The sequence below is a fragment of the Equus przewalskii genome, chromosome 6 (assembly GCF_037783145.1).
Source record: "Equus przewalskii isolate Varuska chromosome 6, EquPr2, whole genome shotgun sequence".
Taxonomy (NCBI): Eukaryota; Metazoa; Chordata; class Mammalia; order Perissodactyla; family Equidae; genus Equus; species Equus przewalskii.
Genome location: NC_091836.1, coordinates 17,232,849 through 17,257,270, shown reverse-complemented (window position 1 = coordinate 17,257,270; position 24,422 = coordinate 17,232,849). Strand labels below are relative to the sequence as shown.

At 35.5% G+C, this 24,422-nt stretch overlaps 1 protein-coding gene across 6 annotated transcripts in view; it reads left to right on the top strand.

The window, feature by feature from the left end:
* ALKBH8 (alkB homolog 8, tRNA methyltransferase) overlaps nucleotides 1-24,422 on the top strand; it is a 53,305-nt gene that overhangs the window by 27,828 nt on the left and 1,055 nt on the right. For all 6 annotated transcript variants that reach the window (XM_070623055.1, XM_070623057.1, XM_070623056.1 and 3 more), the window contains 4 exons: nucleotides 4,107-4,213; nucleotides 13,509-13,660; nucleotides 16,165-16,421; nucleotides 23,382-23,531. In XM_070623055.1, coding sequence (XP_070479156.1) covers nucleotides 4,107-4,213; nucleotides 13,509-13,660; nucleotides 16,165-16,421; nucleotides 23,382-23,531 — 666 coding nt within the window. The remainder of the gene's footprint in view (nucleotides 1-4,106; nucleotides 4,214-13,508; nucleotides 13,661-16,164; nucleotides 16,422-23,381; nucleotides 23,532-24,422) is intronic.

Sequence of the window (24,422 nt, the reverse complement as noted above, 5' to 3'; positions counted from 1 at the left end):
GGTGGGATTCCATATTTGTAAATCCGAGGAAAGTATGTAAACGTACATTTTTGACATAATTGTATTTCTTTGTAAATAGTTTGTAGCTTCATTCTTGTTCTTTGCAATTGTGTCTGTCTCCCTTTTCCCTTCTCTCCTTTTCCACTTGTCCGAAAATGGTAGTCATGGCCATGATGAGGTATGTAGAATCACTTGTTTGCTATTTAAAATAAACAGCAAACTCTTAAATCATTTAGGTCAGTGAAAACGTTAGTGCAACTACAGAAGATTCATATTGGGCAGGCTATGGGAAACAGGTGGATTTCTCTGTATTCTGCTAAATTCTCAGCTATGGAATATTTTCTCGAGTTCAATGTAGTAAAATCTATCCTCTAAGCTTTCATCATTCTCTGTGAATCACACATCATTCTTCACATCAGATTTTCTCTTATCTGTATACTCTTCAGGGTTTCAAAAGGTTAATGATCTCAGCCTATTTCTAACCAATAAGGATCAGGATCAAGTTTGTCTTTTTTCTCAGAAGTGTTCCCAATGACAGGATACTCTTCATTTTCTCGTTTAGCCAACATGGAGATGTGTTTATTTCTTCATGTACTGTCTGTCACGAATCTTATCTTTACTTGAATCATAGAGTGATAGCTGTATCTGGGGTTTTCATTCTATTGTATTTTGACTGTGTAAAGGTTTTTATAAGATCAGAATGTCTAGGGTTTTTTGTTTGCTTGCTTTGAACTGAACATTATCCTCAGTCGTGCCCCATGAGCTTGCTGGGAGCTTGATCTTTATTGACTCTCCCATCTCAGAAAATAAAGAAAATAGGTAGAACCAAAAACAATAATCGGAAAAAGCTCCTGTGGAGCAAAGCTGTCACTTGGCAGAATGATTCAGCAGTTTTAGGGGAGCATTATTGGTTATGAGTCCTTAGTGAATTGTTTTAAAAATCTTTTTTTCGTCTTTTCACAAGCGTTGTTTAGTTAAGATACAGATACTTTAAATAAAATGATATTGATGATACTTTATGATGGAATGTTTCAAGAAAAGTTATATTTTCATAGAAAGTGTTCATTTAATTTTATAAATAAAATTTATTTCCTCAAATAGAAAAAAACTGTACTCTCACATTATATGCCTGTGAGATAATAGAAAATATATATACTGGTCTTTGCCCCTGGTTCCTGGCAAAGAGCTCCTAAAACCCTGGTAATTTCCTAAGTGATAAGAGCATCTTTTGTTCTAATATTTGGTCTTTCACCCTGGTTCCTGACACACAGTTCCTAAATCCCTTAGAATTTCCTGGGTGATAGCAGTGTCTTTTGTTCTAATAAGATGACTCTTGGTGGGCTCCTGGCTGGGGGCTGGTCACTAGAAAGACCGAGCAATTATTAGAAGCTTCAAATTTTCAGTCCCACCTCCCCATTCTCCAGAGAGAGGAGAGGAGCTGGAAATGGAGTTAATAATTGATCTTGTCTACGTAGTGAAGCCTCCATAAAAATCCCAATAGTATGAAGTTTGCAGAGCTTTCAGGTTGGTGAACACTTGAGGTGCTGGGAGAGTGGCACGCCCAGAGAGGGCATGCAAGCTCCACGCCCTTTCCCACATATCTTGCGCTAATGCATATCTTCCATCTGGATGTTCATCTGTATCCTTTTATAATAAACTGGTAAACAGTAAGTAAAACTTTTCCTGAGTTGTGTGAGCCTCTATAGTAAATCAGTAGTGATCATTAATAATAATCAATTAATATTCCGTACATTTGCTAACATAATTCCTATAACATTTGGCTTATTTATCTATTTATTTATTTTTAAAGATTGGCAGCTGGGCTAACGACTGTTGCCAATCTTCCTTTTTTTTTCTTCCAAAGATTGGCACCTGGGCTAACAACTGTGGCCAATCTTTTTTATTTTTTTTTTCTGCTTTATCTCCCCAAACCCCCGCTGTATACAGTTGTATATCCTAGTTGCGCGTCCTTCTAGTTGTGGGATGTGGGACGCCGCCTCATCGTGGCCTGACGAGCGGTGCCATGTCCGCGCCCAGGATCTGAACCCTGGGCCGCTGCAGTGGAGCACGTGAACTTAACCACTCGGCCATGGAGCCGCCCCTGGCTTATTTAGTAGTATATTTTTTTCCTTGAAACTTGGCTTGTATATTTTAGAACGAGTGTTTCCAAATTAATTAGTGTCGTGTTCATACTTCTTTTGTTAGTTCTAATCATTTGTTTAAACTGAAATTTCCCTGTTTTAAGATCATTACTCTCTGTTGATAGGAGAGAATGTTTGAATTTCACAAATATATCTGTGTTGTGTATTTGAAAACGTGTTGAATATTAATTAGCCAGAAATTATAACCTCTAGGTGGGCAGAGAACATGTCTCATTCACCGTTGCAACCTTTGATGCCTCACGCAATGATTAATTAGTATTTGTCTGATGAATGAATTAGAGTTTAGTCTCTTGGAATATTTTCCCATCAGTAGTTTTCATCCAGGTAGTTTTTATTCCTTTAAACCACAAATGATTGTCTCTCATAAGATAATTAATAAATATGCACATTCTTTCCTATATGTGGATCTTAGTGTCTAGTCAGAAAATTGAAACCTGTCTGTATTAGTTTAAAAATGAGCCACAGTGGATTTTTTCTCCCCTTTCATCAACACTTTATTATTATTAAAAGTTACATACAGAAAAGTTGAAAAAATTGTTCAGGGAATAGCTGTATATCTACCACCTAGATTCTGTACTTAACATTTTGTTTGTTCTATCAAATATCTGTCCTTCTGTACATCCTCTGTCTATCTGTCCATCTTTTATTTATACATTTCAGAGAAGTTGCAGGTATCAGTACACTTCACCCCCAAAACTTCAGAATTCATCTACAGTGTTTATAAATAGAATGCTTTTGGAGTGTGACTATTTGAAATTATATGGGTTATTTGGAATGGTTAATTGCTGGAAAATTAAGTTCTATCATCTTACTTTATTTTCCATACTGAGATTGGAAGGGCAGATGAGAAAGGGAAAAAACCCAGCTTAGATCTGTATAATTCTTTATAGTTTACAAAGAATTTTCCTGTGCATTATCTAATTTGATCCATTATTACTAATAATAATAGTAGCTAACAGTTCCTGAAGGCTTGCTTTGTGCCAGGTGCTGTGCTAAGTTTACCTTTCATGGAAGTACTATACTAAATTCTGTTTATCCCACTGATAATTGGTTGTCATATTTATTTTTCAAATGGATTGATTTGTTCATTTAAAGAAATATCAGCCCTGTGACATGTCTCTTAAATTCACATTTGTCAGCTACTGCTATATTTAGACTGAAGTCTTCGGTATTTAGGTTCCTGAGGATAAAAATATTTTCTTGGTGTTGTGTCTTTATAGGTTGCTATTCATAATAATATTTGAGCACAACTTAGGAAGAGTTGCTGAAAATGTTCCTGTGTTTTCTGATTATCTCTATATCTCAGTTCCTAATATCTAAAATGTTGCATGACTTTAAAGGCAAAATGGATTCTACAAGAATCCGTATGTAATAGTTATTTCTTCTTGGATTATTAATAAATTATTAATGTTCTATGAATAATAATAGCTACTATCTTTTGCATTTACTATGTGCCAGATACTGTAATTTCTATCTGTTATATATTTAATTCATCTAACAATCCTGTAAGAGTTGAGGAGACTAAGGCGCAGAGCGGTTAAATGGCTTATCCTGGGTCACATGGCTGGTAAATGGAGAGCCAGGATATGAATGTTTCAGCTCCGAAGTCCTTGCATTTGCTCAGAACCCTAGTGTTTTGTGTAGTATATATGATCCTCAGACCACCTGCATCATAATTTCCTGGGGTGATTGTTAGAAATGCAGATTCCTGAGCCTCGCCCTAGACCTGCTGAGACTCTCTATGCATGAAGTATGTTTTCTGGTCATTCAGTCCATTCTTATGGGCACTAAAGTTTGGGAACCACTGTGCTGTGCTGTTCTCTAAGCATTATCACGTTTTAATCCCTGTCAGCCTAGAAAGATAGTCAGAATCAATGAATTGTTCTTTTCCTTGGACTACATGACATTTTGGATCGATCTTTATGCTTTTGTCTTCATTTCAAGATTGTCATGGATTTTAAGCACCCAGATGGTGTCACTGTGCCAGTTATGTTGCCTCGTCGGAGTTTGCTGGTGATGACTGGAGAATCTAGATACCTTTGGACCCATGGGTATGTATTGAAATGACCTTGATGACGGGTGAGAGTTCTCATTCTTTTCTGCCTGAGCCGCCCGAACCATGCCCCATCCTGCACATTGAGGCTTCTGGGATTAAACTCCCAGGGACATCTCTGGCTTTTTTTTTTTTTTTTTTAGTATTAGCCTTTTATTTTGAAAATAATTTAAATTTGAAGAAAAGTTACAAGCATAGAACAGTGAACTCCCTTCACCTTTCACCTAGATTTACCAGTTGTGAGCATTTTGCCTGTGCTTATTTCTTTCTCATGTGTTACTGTCATTATTATTATTGCTGAGTCATTTGAGAGTAAGTTGCAGACTACCATCTCTCTTTACCCCTTACTTGCTTCATTGCATATTTCCTAAGATCAAGGACATTCTCCATATAAGGAGTTGGCAAACTGTGGCTCCTGGCTAAATTCAGCCCTTAGCCTATTTTTATACAGTTCTTGAGCTAAAAACGGTTTTACAGTTTTAAATGGTTGTAAAGAATAAAAATAAAACAACAAAAAATATGTGACAGAGACTGTATGTGGCCCTCTATGCTTAAAATATTTACTGTCTGGTCTTGTTACAGAAAAAGTTTGCCAACCCCTGTTCTATGAAACTGCAGTACAATCCTCAAATTCAGGAAATTCAACATTGAGAAAATACTCTGATCATACTCCTACTCAATCCAACTACAGATTTTGCTAGTTGAACTTCATAGTACTGTCAACGAAAAACCAGAGCCTGACAGTATAAAGCAGCAAAGCCAGATTTTACTCAGGAACTGTTGCAATAGGGGAAAGAGACCTCAGTATTGAACTGGGCTCAATTTCAGATACAACAAGGAAAAGTGGGGATTTATAGCCAAGGAGCCTGGGGTTGGGGGTGGGGCAGTGTTGGTGGATGGAAAATTACTAAGAGGAAACATCAGTCGTGAGTGGGGGATCTGGCTAAACCGACTCCAGGATTCTTGTTGAAGGCAGACCAGGGTGATCAGACATCACCTGGGGGATAGTGGTGGATGAGGAATTTGGTCAGATATCAAGGATGATCAGATATCAAGGGTGGGACTTCTGGCTCAACTGATTTAGCAGGATTCTTGCTAAAACTGGGTTCTTGGAGGACATGCTGAAGGATGGGGCCTTGCTGGGCTTGGAGGAGCCTGACTAAAGTTTGGTCAAGGAGAGAATCTTTGTCAGGATGTCGTGGTAAGTTTTCCCTCTGATCTAGAATTTGGTCCGTGATCCTGCATTACATTTAATTGTCAGTTCTCTTTAGTCTTCTTAAATGTGAATCAATTCCTCAACTTTTCTCTGTCTTTCATGATATTGACACTTTTAAGGAGACCAGTTGTTTTATAGACTGTCCCTCAATTTGAGTTTGTTTGATTGAATCTAATCTGAAAGAAATGGATTATGCATTTTTATAGGAATTCATCTTTAGCCTTTTGAGAAGGGAGCCACACACTGCTAAAATTTGCATATGTTGTCACTTAAAATATTGCTGAGTTCTGTAATTAATACTGTCTTGCCTGGAAGTTTTAGCTGACAGATTTTTATAAGAAGTCAAGGAAATGAATGTGTAAATGAATTTGTAACCTGTCCTGAATGTGAGCCATAAAAACAGATGGCCAGATTTTGTACACTGAAGCTTAAATTTGCCTGATTTTTTTTTTATGGCCATTTAAAATATTTCACTTACAGTACATGAAAATGATGATGTGATCCAATGGTTTGAAGTATTCCTGTAATTTTGAGAATATTCATTTTCTTTTTTTAGAAGCATTTTTACTATCAGTAACGTTTAAACTTAAGAGTACTGGTATTACAGCAAATACAAAATAAAAAATTACTTTTCATAGGCCTATGTTATGAAAATATTTTAATCTGTTCTGGGTAATGGTACAGATTAATTCTCCTAAATATTTTTGATCACATTATTCTCTTATTTAAAGCATATTGTGCTGTTAAATGTTAAGAGTCATGTCTCTGGAAGATTGAATGGCAGGTAATATTTATTTTTAAATTTTTCTCTAGAATCAAAATTCTTTACAAAAATTTCAGGGAAGAAAACCTCAGTATTATTTTTAAAGGTTTCCATTAATATCCATTGCCTGTAATGTGATTTTGTGTGTGTATTAGGAGAGAGAAAAAAGGATAGTGGGGAGGGGTGGGACACAGAGAGAGGAACAGAGACAGACTGGCCAAACAAATGGTATACTGAATATTGAGATGTTCATCAGGATCTCTGGGTGGAAGGGAGAATAGATTGAAAAAGCATGTTTAATACACTTAAAAATGTATATAAACTACAGGAAATAAACCTTGATAAAAAATATTTTGATATCTGTGCTAAATTAAAAAAGCACTAGAAAGCATTAAGGGATATGAATTGAAGAAAGTTGATTAACACAGCCTTATAATATTAATTCTAGCTACTTTTAATTTGATCTAGTTCAAGTTTACTATTCTAGCCACCACGCCCTAAATCAAAGGTGGCAAACTAGCAGCACATGGGTTAAATACCGCAGTCAGGCTGTTTGGCTGGGGCAGTGGTGGTCCATGTGGTAGCATTTTTTCTTTTTTAATTGCCTACATATAAAAATGAGAAGCTTGCGCATAAAAATCTCAATTTTTGGCTTCTTTTGAAAATTGAGAAGATCTGACAACATTGGGCCCGGTATCACTTGGCAGCAGTGGCTGAGACTGTCAATAGTCTTGCTTAGACGAAGGCTGCATTTTCAAGTTCTCTACAGTTCCTACCACTTTCTGTGACCCCCTGAACTAAGGCTCAGTATCATTTGTTGTTTGTCATTGTGCTTGCACTATTGTTTTTATCTTATAACAGAGTTAATTGAACATTTAATATTTCTTCAACTCATGTTTGTATTAAAAGTAGGAAATGGTGGGCTGGCCCGGTGGTGTAGTGCGTAAGTTTGCGTGCTTTGCTTCGGTGACTTGGGTTTCGTGGGTTGGATCCCAGGCGTGGACTTACCACTTGTCCAAGCTGTGCCGTGGCAGCGTCCCACGTACAAAATAGAGGAAGATTGGCACAGATGTTAGCTCAGGGCCAATCTTCTTCACACACACACACACAAAAGAGTAGGAAATGGAAAGCTAGAATGAGCGAGAATGTGTGTTTTAAGAAAAATGGAAGAGAACACTTTTTTTGAAATGAAGATTATTCCCATGTGTTTAGTGGCAAACAGTATGTTTCTAAACAAATCCACCTGCTTCACTCCTTTATGTTATTTGACTGTCCTTGGGAGGCATTAGTTCATGAGTTTATGTGAATTCTTCTTTTAAATTATTTTTGGAGCATTTCCTTTGTGCCAGGCATTGTTCTAAAAGCTTTACATATGTTAAGTCATGTAACTCACACAGTCAGAGTGGAAAGTTTGTTCCATCATTTTGTCTCCATTTTTAAGGGAAACTGGAGCATAATGAGGTTATATAGTTTGTTCAAAGTCACAAAACCAGTAAGTGCAGAGCCAAGATCAGAAACCAGCAGTCTGGGTTCAGGATCTCTGCTCTTAAGTGTAATGTTATAGCTAAACTTGTTTGCTCCCTTTCCTCTGAGTTTATACTGTGCCTTCTAGCCTTCACACTTTTGGCAACTCTTAATGCAGTAAATTTCCTTTTCCTTTCCATTTGCTTTGTTTTTAAGATACAGCTCAACTTTTACTTCCTTTATAATAAATTCATAAATTTTTCTGACTACATTAGCCTCAAATAATTTCTCCCTTAACTCCTAATAACTGTATTGTCTCCTGCTATCTTGTGATGTCTTTTCCATTGTGTTGAACTATTATTTAAATCTATAAAAATATTTTTATCTTTTTATTTAATGTTTTCCCGACTAGATTATAATTTGAGTGCAGGGGGAAAAAAAGATGTTCAGAGATGTTTAAGGAATTCATTGTTCTTGACGGATGTATTACCTATTCCTAAAAATCTGAGATTGATGCCAAAAGCAGTTAAGTACAGCTTGACCTGTGCCTAAAATTTAACTCTAGGCAAGTGAAGTAACTGCCTTGAAAGAGCCGTAATAGAGAACTGCTTATTCCCAAGAGAGAAATTTGTTTGCTACTAAGAGTTTCAAGAGACTCATTGTTCTAAAATATCTTGACTTTGTTCGACACCACAGTTTTAATCGTTTTCAGCTATCAGAGTAACAATCATATAAATTCAGGCAATGATTGCTTAATTGCCTTTAGCACAAGCTCTTTGAAAAGAGCCATTCTCGCAACTTATTTTATGAGACTGGCATTACCCTGACACCAAAACACGTCAAGGACATTACAACAAAAGAAAATTACAGACCAGTATCTCGCAGAGATGAAAAAAACTCCTTAAGAAAATATTAGAAAATCCAATCCTACAGTATATAAAAAAGAGAATACGTGATGGTTGAGTGGAGTTTATCCCAGGATTGCAAGAATGGTTTAACATTTGGAAACCAAAGAATGTAATTCACCACATTAAAAGAATAAAGGAGAAAAAAATATATATAATCATCTTTGATGCAGAAAATGTATTTGACAGACTTCAGCATCCATTCATGATAAAAACTAAAAATTGGGAAACTAGGACAAGAAGGAAACTTCTTCAGTCTGGTAAAGGACATCTATGAAAAATACACAGATAACATCCTACTTACTGGTGGAATATTGAATGCTTTTTCCTAAGATGTTGAACAAAGCAGGGGTGTCTGCTCTCATCTCTTCTATTTAATATTATATTGGATGTCTTAGCCAGTATAATAAGTCAAGAAAAGAAATAAAAATCACACAGTTTTGAAAAGAAGAAATCAAACTCAATATTTGTAAATTACATGATTGTGGCTATGGAAAATCCTGGGGAATTTATGAACAAGTACTAGAACTAATAATTGAATATAGCAAAGTTGTAGCATACAAGGTCAATATTCAAAAATTAATTTTTGGCAAATGAAATAAAATGCTTTTTAAAATAGCGTCAAGACCTGTAAAATACTTCTTTTCAGTACTCTGAATTAATTAGTTAATTATGGTGTGGTTTAAAAAGCTATCAACCTGGGAATTCGGATTTATTTTTTTTAATTGAAGTATAATTGACATATCATATTAGTTTCAGGTGTACAACATAGTGATTCTATATATGTTTATTTTGCAAAGTGATCATCACAGTAAGTCTGGTTAACAACCATCATCACACATAGTTACAAATGTTTTTTTCTTGTGATGAGAACTTTTAAGGTTTACTCTCTTAGCAACTTTCAAATATACAATTCAGTATTATTAACTATAGTCACCATGCTGTCCATTACATCCCTAGGACTTATTTATTTTATAACTGAAAGTTTGTACCTTTTGACCACCTTCACCCATTTTGCCTCCCCCACTGCCCACTCATTCCCCATGTCTGGCTACCACCAACCTGTTCTATCTATAAGTTCAAGCTTTTTTTGTTTGTTTTTTTGTTTTTTAGATTCCACATATAAGTGAGATCATATGGTATTTATCTTTCTCTGTCTGACTTTTTCTCTTAGCATAATGCCCTCAGGGTACATTTTGCATGTTTTTGCAAATGACAGGATTTCTTTCTTTTTTATGGCTGAATAATATTCTAGTGTGTGTACACACACATACACACACACACACCCCCCCCCCACATTTTCTCTATCCATTCATCCTTTGATGGGCACTTAAGTTGTTTCCATATATTGGCTATTGTAAATAATGCTGCTGTGAACATGGGGTGCAGATATCTTTTCGAGTTAGTGTTTTTATTTCCTTTGGATAAATACCCAGAAGTGGAATTTCTGGATGATAGGTAGTTCTATTTTTAATTTTTTGAGGAATCTCTATAGTATTTTCCATAGTAGCTGCACCAATTTACTTTCCTATCAGTAGTGCACGCGGGTTCTCTTATCTCCACATCCTCACCAACACTTGTTATTTCTTTTTGATAATAGCCATTCTAACAGGTGTGAAGTGATACCTCATTGTGGTTTTGATTTGCATTTCCCTCATGATAGTGATATTGAGCACCTTTTCATGTATCTGTTGGCCATCTATCTCTGTGTCTTCTTTGGAAAAATGTCTGCTCAGATCCTCTGCCGATTTTTTAATTGGACTCTTTGAATTTACTATTGAGTTATATGAGTTCTTTATGTATTTTGGATCTTAACTTCTTATCAGATATATGGTTTGCAAATATTTTCTCCCATTAAGTAGGTTGCCTTTTCATTTTGTTGATGGTTTCCTTTGTTGTGTAGAAGTTTTTTAGTGTGATGTGGTCCCATTTGTTTATTTTTGCTTTTGTTGCCTTTGGGGAATTCTAATTCTAACAACAGATTGAGTGAAACAGTATAACAATGACAAAATGAAAATTAAGAATTGAATTACATTACATTTTTTCATTATAGGATCAAATTCATTTTAATTATATGGTTGACTTTCATCTTTTCTAGATGTGTAGAAAAAACTCATCTGGCTTTTAATAAAGAGATATCAACAACTTAAATATAAAATTATGCTTTTTTATAATTTACTGAAATCTTTCAGGCTTAGCACATCTCTGTGAATATGAAATCCTCTTCTTTAGAGAGAAGCTCTTGCTAGAGTAAATCAAGCAGAAAACTTGGCCTCAGAAGATTTAAGTCTTAGGAATAAATTTAACAAGAGATATACAACACATATTCACTGAAAATCATGAAATATTGCTAAGAGAAATTAAAGATGACCAAAATAAATGAAGAGATAGAGATGCCATGATCATGGAGGAAACAGTATTATTAGGATATCAGTTATCCTCAAATTGATCTATGGATTCACTGTAATTCCAAGCAGAATCTTAAAAGATTTGTTTTTAGAAATTGATATGCAGATTCCATGATTTATGAGAAAATATGAAAGATCTAGAATAATCAAAACAATCTTGAAACAAAAGAACAGTGTTAGAGAATTTATTCTGCCTGATTTTTAAGACTTAAAAGTTACATAATCAAAAAAGTGTAGTATTGGCATACAGATAGACAAATAGACAAGTGGGACAGAATATATCCACACATATGAGGTCAGCTGATTTTTGACAAAGATACTTCAATGTGGAATTCAATGTGGAAAGGAAGTTTTTCAACAGATGGTGATGGAAAATTGGATATCCATGTAGAAATAAAATTAACCTTGATCTACCTCACACCATTCACAAAAATTAATATGAGATAGATCATAGATTTAAATGTAAAAGCAAAAACTATAAGACGTCTGTAAGAAAATACAAGAGGATATTTTTGCAACCTTGGTGTAGGCAGTTTTTATAGAAAGACTTCAGAACACAGTATACGAGGGAAAAAAGACAAATTAACTTGATCAAAATTAAAAACTTCTGCTCATCAAAAGATACCATTAAGAAAATGAAAAGACAAGCCACACGTAGGGAGAAAATATCCACAATGCATACATATATCTAACAAAGGATTAGGCAAAAGCTTTGAACAGATCCTTCACCAAGAAAAGGATCTATGAATGACTAATAAGCACATGAAAAAATGTACAACATCGTTAGTCATCAGAGAAATGCAAATTAAAACCACAATTTCATACCACTTTCCACTCACTAAAGTGGCTAAAATTAAAAACTTTGACAATACCAAGTGTTGGTGAGAATGCCATGCAGCCTGGAACTCCCAATATACTGTGGTGGGAGTGTAAAATTGTGTACTCACCTTGGAAAACTGGTTATTTCTTACCCTATGACCCACCAATTTCACTCCTGGGTATTTATCCAAGAGTAATAAATATATATATATATCTAAAAAAGATATGTATAAAAATGTTCACAGAAGCCTTATTTGTAGTAGTCCCAAAGTGGGAACACCAAAATGTCTATCAACAGGAGATTTTGAGTAAATAAATTATGGTATGTTCATACAATGAAATATTACTCAGTGATAAAAGGGCAGTGAACTACATGGATGAATCTGAAAACCATTATGTTTAATGGATAAAGCCTGATACAAAATAGTGCTAACAGTATATGAAGTTCAAAAACAGGCAAAACCATACTGATAGAAATCAAAACAGTGGTTGCTTCAAGGTGGGTAAAGATTGACTGGAAGGGAGCACGGGGGAATTTCCTTGGTTGATGTAAATGTTCTATATCTTGTTTGAGGTGGTGGTTACGTGGGTGTATACATTTGTCAGAACTCATTGAATTGTACGCTTAAGATCTGTGCATTTTCATTCTGCTTCAGTGGCCTGGGGTTCTCCAGTTTGGATCCTGGGTGCGGACCTACGCACTGCTTATAAAGCCATGCTGTGGTAGGCGTCCCACATATAAAGTAGAGGAAGATGGGCACGGGTGTTAGCTCAGGGCCAGTCTTCCTCAGAACAAAGAGGAGGCTTGGTGGCAGATGTTAGCTCAGGGCTAATCTTCTTCTTCTATTGTTTTCTAATGTTGATGTCCTTGCTGCTCAACTAGATTTTACTAATTGAAAAAGTTGTATTAGAAACTCCAATTATAATTATGTATTTGTCTATTTCTCCTGTTAGATTTTTTCACTTTTTGCTCTATACATTTTGAGGCTGTGTTATTATTCAGGTCCATACAAATATATATAGAGTTTTTCCATCTTTCTGTTGGATTGACTCTGTTATCATTATGAAATTTTATGAATTTTTATCTCTAGTAATAATTATTGCCTTAAAGTCAGCTTTGTCTGATTAGTATTACCTATACCACTTTTCCTTTGGTTTTGCTTGGTATATGCAAAATACTTGTTTTTTGTATATCTTTTTTTCCTATCTTTTTATTTTCAATCATTTTCCATTCTTATATTTAAGGTGTGTTTCTTGTAATCAACATATGGTTGGATTTTATTATTTTATCCCATCTAACAATCTTTGTTCTTTAATGGGATTTTCTTTAGTCCTTTTACATTTAACATAATTAATGATATTGGATTTAATTTTAAATGTAATCTATTTGTTTCTTCTTTGCCCCATCTGTTCCTTGTTGGATTTTTTTCTCCTTTTTGGAATTGGTATTAATTAAATATTTGTTATTATTCAACTTTTCTCCCTTGAATAATTTGTTAGTTGTACATTCTTTTAATATGATTACCCTGAAGATAACTTCCTTAAAGGCAGACACTTCTATTTCTTTGTTTTTCTGCAATGCACAATAATTCAGAGAATCCAATAGATGTTTGCAATAAATTCTTCTAGATTTGTTTTATTCCATTAATATTTTTAAATAACTTGAAATATTTTTATGAATACAGTGTTAAATAAATTATTTTGACTGTTGTTTTTAGAATCACACCCAGAAAATTTGATACTGTCCAAGCATCCAAGAGTCACAAAGGTGGAATTATCACCAGTGATGTTGGAGACTTAACTTTAAGCAAGAGGGGAATACGGACTTCATTTACATTTAGGAAAGTGAGGCAAACACCTTGTAACTGTAGTAAGTATACGATTTTGTTTTTACCATAAAATGGAGTAAGTCTGGTATGAAAATCTATTAAAGTTCCATCGAACCAAGGAGAGCTTTGTCTTAACTTCTCTAATGGCATTTGCAATATTCTGCCTTATGTTGTACTTACATATAATTTTCTTAACCACGCCCATTAGAGTTCACATTTCTTGAAGTACCACATCTTGTTCATCTTTGTTTTCCCCAAACATAGTACTTGAGTGTAGTTGAATGCCAAATAAATATTTTATTTATTAAAGTCACAGTTGAATGTTACTGTTATAGGATATTAAAATATTCCTTGTACAAAAATAGGTTTTTTTGGGAACAGCTTATCAGGTTTCTAAATTATTTCTCATTAACCCAACAGGGAAGTTGGAGGTGATGAGTTGTTCTATAGTAAGTAGATAACTCTAGGGAGATAAACAGTGGTTTATGTTTTAGCCAATTGGGAAACCTAGAAAGGAATAAAAGAAGTGCTCAAAAACTTGTCAAGAGGATGCTATTTTGAATTATCTGTACAAGTACATCATGACCTGTATATCTTGGATTCAGTGAATAAAATCCTTTCTATTTTATAAATAATATTTTATAATGATAGTGATAGTAAGTTCCCTTTTGTATCCTGGGGCTTTCAATTATGGGCAATATCCAGCAGTAGTTTTTGGATTTAGTCATAATCTTAAAAACATGTAAAATTAAAAACTCTTATTATATCTGCACGATGTTATCCTGATAGAAAACTTGAAATCTCTACATTTGGTATCTTGATTTTAGTGAAACTTAAAACAAGTTTTTGCTTCTTTTGCTAAAAGTGTTATTGAGGCCTTAAAACATTTAGTTTTCTTGATCAATTAAAAATGTTTATTTAGTGTTTGAAAAGTGTTTAACACTGCCAGTGGCTTTATAAGGTATAGAAAAATAAAGCATGGCTTCTGTTCTCAAGGAATTTGAAGTTGAAGAGACAAGCTCCAACTAAATGTAAGGGATGCTATAAGAATTAAATGTAATTAATATAAGGGATGCTATAAGAAGCTGATTGTGTATTCAGTGTACAGGTTTTTTTTTTTTTTTAAGGTTAAGACCGTCTTTTGGATACTTTTTGTCAAATTTTGTAGGTTTTTAAGTGATAGGAGTTGCTCCTCCCTTTAGAAAACTTAGATGTTCGTAATTTCCAAGAGAATAAAATTTTACTAAAACCAGTTTAGGATAATTATACTATATATTGTAATGTAATCATAATTCTGTAATCATAATGTAATCATAATTCACGATGTAACCCATCTATTTTCACGTGTATGTTTTACCCCAAAGCTTGAGAAAGCTTGAGGCTTCAAGCTTTCTGGGGCTACCCTTTTCTTAAATGTCCACTTAAAATGTTTGGTGCTTTACTTCATACGTTAGTAGGGGCTACATATTCCTAGTCCCATTCAGCTTTCTCAAGAAAGCTGGCATTCTTTAGGTATAGATATATGGAAAATTCCTGAAACTATCAATGCTGTGGCCCAATTCTTTGCTGCCACATGATTTCTAATTATTGCTTTAGTCTTGTCTGTGGCATCTCGGGAAACACTACTCCTTCCTTTATTCTCTAGAATACTATCCGTAAAAAGATGTTGTGTGTCACAGACTTTGGCTGAAGACAAAGGGAAATTATAGCATAGCAGAGAACAAGCAAGGATTTAAAATGGCCACTAGACATTACTGCAGAAAACAGGGAACAACTTCAAAATTAATTTGAGACATTCTATTCTAAATTTCCTCTGTCATCTCCCTACTTGGTGGTGGTCTCCCGTTCCTCATTCTGTTGAAGGAGGCAACACAGTGTAGTCATTGAGAATGTGGGCTTTAGAGTCTCCACTGCCTGGGTTCAAATCCTGGCTCTATGACTCACTGTCTTTGTCACTTTGAGATCATTATTTAACGTCTGTGCTTCAGTTTCCTCTTCTGTAAAATGGGTGTAATAGTACCTATCTCATAGTGTTACTGTGAGAAGTGAGACAATGTATATAAACTGCTTCAAGTAGTGTTTGTTAAATATTTGTGATTACTACCAAGTGATACCTTGCTTCCAGATCTTGTTATTCTTCTGAGAGTTCTGGGGTCCCCAGAATTTCTATCCCCTGTACCTGTCAAGAGAAAAAACCTAAAAACTCAGCTGAATTTCTCCTAGTTAGGCCCGGCCCATCAAGATGCTTTTCTGAATAAGACCCTTTATCCCGAGATGAAATAGCCATCTTCATTAGAAGGCAGATGCAGAATTGCAGTCATATTTTGTTTTAGGTGAATTTTTCCTCCTTCTTTTTATAGTAGAGCTCTCATACATGTAATTGGACTTAGTAGGTAATAGCTATTCTTTTAACTGATAAATCAGAGCCTACTTACCCCTAGTCATCAAATTGGGATTGATTTGCTTTTTGTTTTAAGAAAACTTGATACCTCATGAATCATTTGGATAAAAATGCAAGGTTTATATTGCCTTCTTTTTTCCTTAGGTTACCCTTTGGTCTGTGACAGCCAGATGAAGGAGACTCCCTCATCATTTCCAGAGAGTGATAAAGAGGCCTCACAACTGGAGAGAGAATATGTCCATCAAGTTTATGAAGAGATTGCTGGGCACTTCAGCAGCACGAGACATACCCCTTGGCCACGCGTCGTGGAGTTTTTGAAAGCTTTGCCAAGTGGCTCATTAGTGGCTGATATTGGATGTGGAAATGGAAAGTATCTTGGTGTCAATAAGGAGTTATATATGGCAAGTAACTGTTGCTTCTGGCTTTGTTTTCAATGGTGGTTATCACTGTCTTTCTCATGATATAATGCTGCTTTTTTAGGTCATTGCAGAAAAGTTATAACCAACAGATTGAAAATTAATGAACACTCTCATTCTTTTTTATTCCTCTAGAATTTATGGGCATGCCATTGTTTGTAATTTTTTCTCTCCCTTTAGATTTTGCTGTCTGAGAAGATTATTTTATCAGTAAAACTACCTTATATTTATAAAACTCTTTACATAAAAAGGATTTTTATAGAAACCATTTTCTTTGCTTAGATCCTCCTAAATATAAGAAAGGTAAGGTAGATATTTTCACCATTTTTTTTTTTTTTTTAAAAGATTTTATTTTTTCCTTTTTCTCCCCAAAGCTCCCCGGTACATAGTTGTGTATTCTTCATTGTGGGTTCCTCTAGTTGTGGCATGTGGGACGCTGCCTCAGCGTGGTCTGACGAGCAGTGCCATGTCCGCGCCCAGGATTCGAACCGACGAAACACCGGGCCGCCTGCAGCGGAGCGCGCGAACTTAACCACTCGGCCACGGGGCCAGCCCCATCATCCATCTTTTATAAGTGAAGAAACTGAGGCTCACAGAGGTTATGTTACTTCCCTGATAGCGTATAACTAGGGGCCATAACTGGAACTTGAACCCATGCCTCTGACTCCAAGTCTAGTGTTCTTATACTCATAGTAGGAAAATGTAGGTTACTGTTTATTGGTGTCTTACTGTTGAGGAAACTCAGACTCAAATAGATTAAAAACTTTGACTAAGGGTACAGTGCTAGACCCAGGATTTAAACCCACTTCTGTCCAATACCAAAGTTTCTATTTCTTGTTGCTATAATTCTCTTTTTTATGCGCCACTTTTTTTTCTGCTGTCCTAGGAAGTCGGAAGTTCTCCCTGTGCTAGTACATTGTTCTAAATACTCATATCAACTCTCCTCTGTGAGGACTGGAGCTCCCCTTTCTCAAGGTTAGGGCAGGAAGGACTAGAGTAAGGGAGGGAGAGAGAATGAGAGCAGTCTATGTGTATGGGCTATTGTAGTATGTCAGGTTGCTTATAATCTATTTTTTGGCTCATCCTAGACGTTGTGCACCTACATGAAGAAAGTTGCCACTGCAGTTGAGGAAAGGTAGAGTTCATGCATTTAGATAAAAGAATAGCTTTTCATCAAGATAAGACATTAGTATTCATATATTGTCATCATGTTTACAATTAAATTTTAGTTTATAAAGAATAAAGTCTAGTGAGTTAAATTTGTTCATGTTAAAAAGGAAGAAACTTTTTGATGTGCCACTTAAAATCACAGTTCTAACCATTGTTCAAAACAATGTGATAGCTTCTGGGGTTTTAAGGTACTGTACAAAAATGTCCTCAGTAAGCTCTGCTTTTGCACTTTCTTGATAATAACCCATGTCTTTATCTAGTTAGGTATCATTTGTGACAGTGAAACTAGGTTGAAGTCAACTTCACTGACTTAGTCATAATGATAATATTTTCCTATTACAATTGAGAAAAATGATTGCTTGATGAACAGGTAATTGAACCAAAAATCTGAAGAAAGCTGATTCAGGAAGGAATATATTTAGGATTGGAAAGTCGCAAGCACGCTCCCTGTTCTTTATCCGCATTCGTTTTCTCAGCGCCAGTGTGCGTGTCGCCCTTCCTGTCTGTCCTTCCCAGAGCCTCCTGCGTTGTCTGACCTCTAGGGAAGGCTTGGTAAGTGTTGGTTCGACGAATGAATGAAAACTGCTTGTCTGGTTGGAGTTCTGGTTTTCATTATTCCAAAAATGGAATTATGTATTAAAAAAGGGAAGCTTGCTTTTTGAAGCTGCTGAGGCTCCAACCTGGATAGAGAAAGGATTCTTGAGTGTATTTTGAGCAGCCATCTTTAAGCATGAAAATCTGTGCATTTCTTGACCTTCATGAGGGGATGTGACCTGAGACGTTCATTCTGGGTATTCAAATGTAAGATAGTCTCAGAATCTAAAAAATTATTAATATCACTTTACATATGATTTTCTTAACAAAATGCATGTTTTAAATACAAGCTTGGGCTCTTATGGAAATAGTTTTATGAACTACTTTTCATTCCTGTAAGAAGTGTATGTAGGGAACCTGTTCTTATCTGATCTGGACTATGCCTGAGCTTGCTCTTCTCTTTAATTCACAGTTCCTGCATCCTGGCTAAGAACCGTTTCTTTTTCAGACTTCTTCAATTACTCTTCATTTCTATCAGCTAGCTGCTGGCTTTATTTTCAGAGTTAAATTTTATAAGCAAAGATTTTAGACCTTCAAGAGACTTACTGCTTTTATAGATAATACCAATAATAGATGAGATGTACGTCCCAAGAGCTTGGCCTGGCTCATTCTCTGAGTGATTTTTCTGTGCATTGATCTCAGAGCACGTTCAGTCCAAATGTGTTTCTTAGATAAATAATTACTTACTACATGGTATGGACTTTCTTGGTAACTGTAAGTAGTTGAGATTGCCTATATAATAATAATGTCAGGAGTCTGTAAGACTTGAAGATCTGTCAATGTAGGCGTCTTTTGTACATTTCTGTTTTTGTTTGTCTTTTAACTGTTGACTACCCCAGTAAAGGAAAGGACAGAAAGGGAACTAATAAAGTCAAGCTCCTGCTGTGTGCTAAGTGCTGTGCTGTGTTTTCTCACATACATAGTGTGAGACTGATGCTACTCTCTCCCTTTACAGTTCGGAAAACTGACGCTCAGTCGGGTTATGACATGCCAAAGGTTAAATGGTGTCAGGGCAAATATTAGAGCCTCATCTCCAACTCCAGAGTCCATACTCTATGGCGCTCTGCTCACAAAGGCCTTAAAGGCCAGCTGTGGTGACAGAGAGCACAAGGCTGTAAAGTCAGACATGGCAGGAATCATGTCTGGTTTTTTGTCCACTTACTTGGCATGTAATAGAAGCTTATTAATTTTGTTTGTTTATTGAATGGTGAGGAGCAAATGTATGAATTCACTTTCAATTTCTTACATGAAAACCAGAATATATATAGCACTTGGTTCTGCAGCCTTGAAAGAAATGTGACAACCTCAAAATGGGTGGGCCTTAACTCAGATTAAGATACCTTTAGGATACGTGGATTTCTCTTTGTATCTAGAATCCAAGACGAGAGTTTTTTTCCACCCCTTCTTCCATATGGTGCTAATAATTAACATTTGCATAGCACTTTTATGGTTAGTGAAATATTTAATATACATTATTTCATTGATTTCCATATTAACCCTGAGAAGTCGGTATTTTCATGAGTAAACAGAGCCTCTGAGATGTTAAGTAGCATTCCTAGGTTGTTCAGCTAGTTATTGCTGAAGCCAGAATTCAAATCGAGAGTTTAATATGCTCTTTTCACTGTACTTTACTGCCTTTGCCTTTCTCTGCACTTTAAACTGTAGATTGCCAGTCTGATTTTCCTATAATTGCATCTTTCCTTAATAGTTTTTAAAATGTTGTATTTTTTTTCTAATAGATTGGCACCTGAGCTAACAACTGTTGCCAATCTTCTTTTTGTTTTTTTTTGCCTTTTCTCCCCAAATCCCCCCAGTAGATAGTTGTATATTTTAGTTGTGGGAGCTTCTAGTTGTGGCATGTGGGACACCACCTCAACATGGCCTGATTAGCAGTGCTATGTCCGCGCCCAGGATCCGAACCTGTGAAACCCCAGCCTGCTGAAGTGGAGTGCGTGAACTTAACCACTCAGCCACAGGGCCGGCCCCTAAAATGTATATTTTTAAGAAGTAAAATAATGTGGCTACAATTCAGAAAATGGATGAAAGGAAAGGTATTCTCCTGTAATCCTAATACTGGTTTATTAAACCAGTATATTGTGGGAAATATTCTTCCAGTGTTTTTCCTATAACATTTTTATATGATGATGAATATGCATATAATTTGGTAACTCATTTCTATCCTTTAATATTTTCATTTTTATATGTAGCCTTATGTAATTCTTAAACTTTATAATATTGTAAGAGATGGTTGTTACTTTGACACTTGGTTGTGTTCAGTTTGGCACTATTATACTAACGCTGTAGTGAACATGTATGTTGAGAGACAATGTGGCAAGAAGGAAGAACATGGATGTTTGAAGTGAGAAAGACCCAGGTTTAAATCTCTGCTCCGCCAGTTAACTACTGTTCACCTCGGGGCAAATTACATATCTTCTTTGAGATGATGGTGTTCCCTTATCTGTAATATGGTGATAATAACACCTAACTCAAAGTGTGTTATAAGGGTTAAATACATTAATACGAAGAATCTGCTTTGCTACGTAGTGGGTACTCAGTAAAGGGCAATTTTATTAACCTGTTTAGCTTTTCCCATATTTTGGATTATTTTCTTAGGATAAATTTTTGGAAGAATAATTATTGGGTCAAAAGTTGTGAACATTTTTGTTTTTTTAAAAAATGGCTTGCCAAATTGCTTTTTTAAATTAGTTGAGCCAATTTATACTGTCATCAGCACTTTATGAGAGTAGATTTTATCATATTGCTATCACTGTGGTGTATTTTTCTTTTAAAATATTTTTGATACTTTAATAGGAGAAAAATGGAACCTTGTTTTAGTTTGCACCTTTGATTACTAGGTTGAATATTTTTTCATTTTTACCTGTACTTCCAGAATTGCATATTTAATGCTTTGTTGAGAATTTAAAAAATTATGTAGAAGTAAAAGTATGCATTTTAAGCCCAACCAATGTGTGTTTTTATGTCATTGATCTCCATGCAACACACAGAAATATGTAGCTTTACATGAGTCCTTTACTGGCTGTGAGTATTTATGCATAAGCTATTTTCTGTCCTGTAGTTGATATTATGCAGCATTGTTTGGGAGAATTTCAAATATGTGGTGTTATCTTTGGTATAAAAACTTAAGGGAATTTAAAAATAGAAGGGGATGAGAAAAAAATAGTGATGTTTTGACGGTAGTATATGGAAGACTCAGGCAAAATAATTGACAAATGAAGGTACTGAGCCAGGCATGAGTCAGGTCTACACGAGACCTGGCGCTTTGTGACTGCAGTTGCCCTGCTCCGTTTCGCTGCTGAAAAGGAGCGTTCTATACAAATAACCGTAAGGGCCTGGCAGGAAGAAGAGGGGAATTTTCTCTTGTTTTGTTTGGCTGCTTTTCTCCTTGTTCTGTTTTATCTGTGCTTCTCAGATAATAACTTTCCTCCTTTGAGTAACTATCAAGCTCTGTCTCTGGGGATTTGTTTTATACGCAAGTTGAATTTCTTCCTTTTTATGTTTAGCAAGATATAGCCATGTGTCAGAATCCGGCATACTTGACACTTCTGATTCCGTGAACTGAATTTTATTGTAACAACAGCTGGCGAGCACAAAAATATAATATGCATATTATTTGAGTGGTAATATCTTGATATTGTAACTCTTGGCTTAGTGGCATAAAATGTTTGTGAAAATTAAGTAATAAGCCAGTTATGTGTCTTACACACATAAAGGGAGCAATTAATTTTGAATTGTGCCACTCTTGTTATTAATGGGTCCTTAGTACTTTTCCATCTTAAAATATGTCAAAGGGAAATTGCTATACTTTACCTCTAGCTTGGCACCTTTTATTATACCTCAGAAATTAATGCAGCTCTGGGATAGAATATAGAAACTGTTTAATCCCAATTAGAAATTGAGCAAATTCATACTAAGTATGACTAGCATGGCTGTATAATTTAACTCGGTAAGAATTGTTTTGACATGAAGATTCGTATTCTTTATTCTCAGATGGACTGAGGGAACCCTGATGATCAATGCTCATTCTACCACAAATTCAAATGAGTAAATATAAGCTTGAGGTGGCTACTTCTCTTTGATGAAATCTACTTATACGTTTCTTTTCTCTATTGTAGAGATTAGGTTAAGAAGAAATATCTGAGGATAATTATTAATTAGTGATTTAACACATCTTAAATGTTAAATTTAGGATATTTAATATTTCTCCCCCTCCCATTCCACTCTTAATTTACATGTGCACATTGCTCGTGCTCTCTCTCTGTCTCTCTCCATATATATGATATTTTTAGATCTAAACAGTAAAACCGTGTACAAAAACAACAAAAACGAAACTAGAGAGAAGATAGGCAGTCCTAGCCCCCAGACTGTTCCCACAGAACCGGACACACACGTTAGGCACGTTAGGCCTCACCTGCTTGGGGAAATGAAAGGATGTTGCTTGCTGCCTTCAGTGCTGCCATTCCCATTGCATGGTTTGGCTATACTAAAAGGTTTAATTAAATAGCATTTCACAAATTTCGAATTCAGCACTTTATTCTTGATGTATATTGGTTAGGTGTTTAGCAGAACAAGACTCAATAGCTTTAAAAAATGAAATAAATTATTTCACTTTTTAATTTTTTTGGAATTTTGTTTTCTGATTGTACAAGTAATACATATTGAAGAGTATAAAGAAGCAGGAAAAAAGATCAGCCATCCTCCTGCTCTCTTGGCCAGCACAGTATGGTTTATACAGTAATGAGAGATGCCTTAGATCCTCTTATTTAGAGCTCCCCCTGAAAGAATAAACATCTATATTTATGGGATAATTTCCATTTTTAAATGTGTGATATTACAAAAAGATCTAGATTCTGAATGGTGATCGATTAGATGCCGATTAGGACCTCCCATTTCCACCACTGTCATTTTTATTCAAGTCATTTTGTTTCCATTCATTAATTTGAGTTCTGTTTGATACCTATTAAGGTAATAAATGCTGCCCTGTGAATTATATATTCCGACTTTGTACTGGTTGTAAGAACTGATAATATCGTGATCTTAAACCATTTCACAATGAATATAAAATCTGTCTAATAACTTTATGGTAAGGATTAAACCCATTGGTCTTCATTTCCCATGACATTTAAACAAGATGTTATGAAATTCTTTCACTTTCTATTATAGATTGGTTGTGATCGTAGCCAGAACCTTGTGGACATTTGTAGAGAGAGGCAGTTTGAGGCCTTTGTCTGTGATGCGCTGGCAGTACCAGTCCACAGTGGGTCTTGTGATGCCTGCATCTCTATCGCTGTTATTCACCATTTTGCCACAGCAGTAAGTATTGTCTTTCTCCCTCTCAGAACTTGTAACTAATGCGGCAGGAAGTGTTCCCGGATTTTACTGATTTGGGAGCTATTTTAGCTTTTCTTTTCTTTCCATCCTCTTTTCTTGCTGTCATTTAATTTTCCCCGTTTGTTAAGAAAGCGCGTGGAGTGGAGATGAACTGCATAGGAGCTGTGCTACTGAACAGAGGCCCGAGGGGACGGCCTGCTTTTGTTGTTGTGCGTTCCTGCCTTTTTCCTGTGCTGAGTCTTACTCATCTTTAGATGCCTTCTTCAAATCCCAGAGTCACAGAATTTCAGCTGTAAAAGACTTTAGGGGATCATCAGCTGAGGGCCTCTTGATACACTCTCTCCTCAGCCTTTGAGCCCTTTCTCTATTTCGCTTTCTCAGCTTTCTCAGTTCTCACTCTCATCCATGACGTCTGAGTCTCACTTCCTTCCTGTTCTGTTTTTCCTCTGTTCCTATTCTTTTTTCAAAACTCGACATATTTATATGTCACTGATGCTTTTAATTAGTCACATATGTTCCTAATTTTAAAATAATTGAATTTAATATTTTACATTTTCTTATAGGAAAAATAATCTTATTTTTCCTGGGTGTCAGTGGTTTCTTCCCCGATCTAAGCAATAACTTTATAGATTACCCCGTGCCGGAGTCACTGGCAGTCTCAGTAAACCTAAAGACTCTAACTGAATTCAAAACAGAACAGAATGGAAAACCTCTCTGCCTCTATTTTATTAACAGAAATAAAAACTTCCTTTCTCCTGTTTCTTCAACACTTTTTTTCCCTTTAATCAAAAACATAATTCACCTTCCCTTTTTTTTTCTTTTTTGCTTTATGTAACATATATTCTTAGATTTCTTTGGGCTGTTCATCTTAAT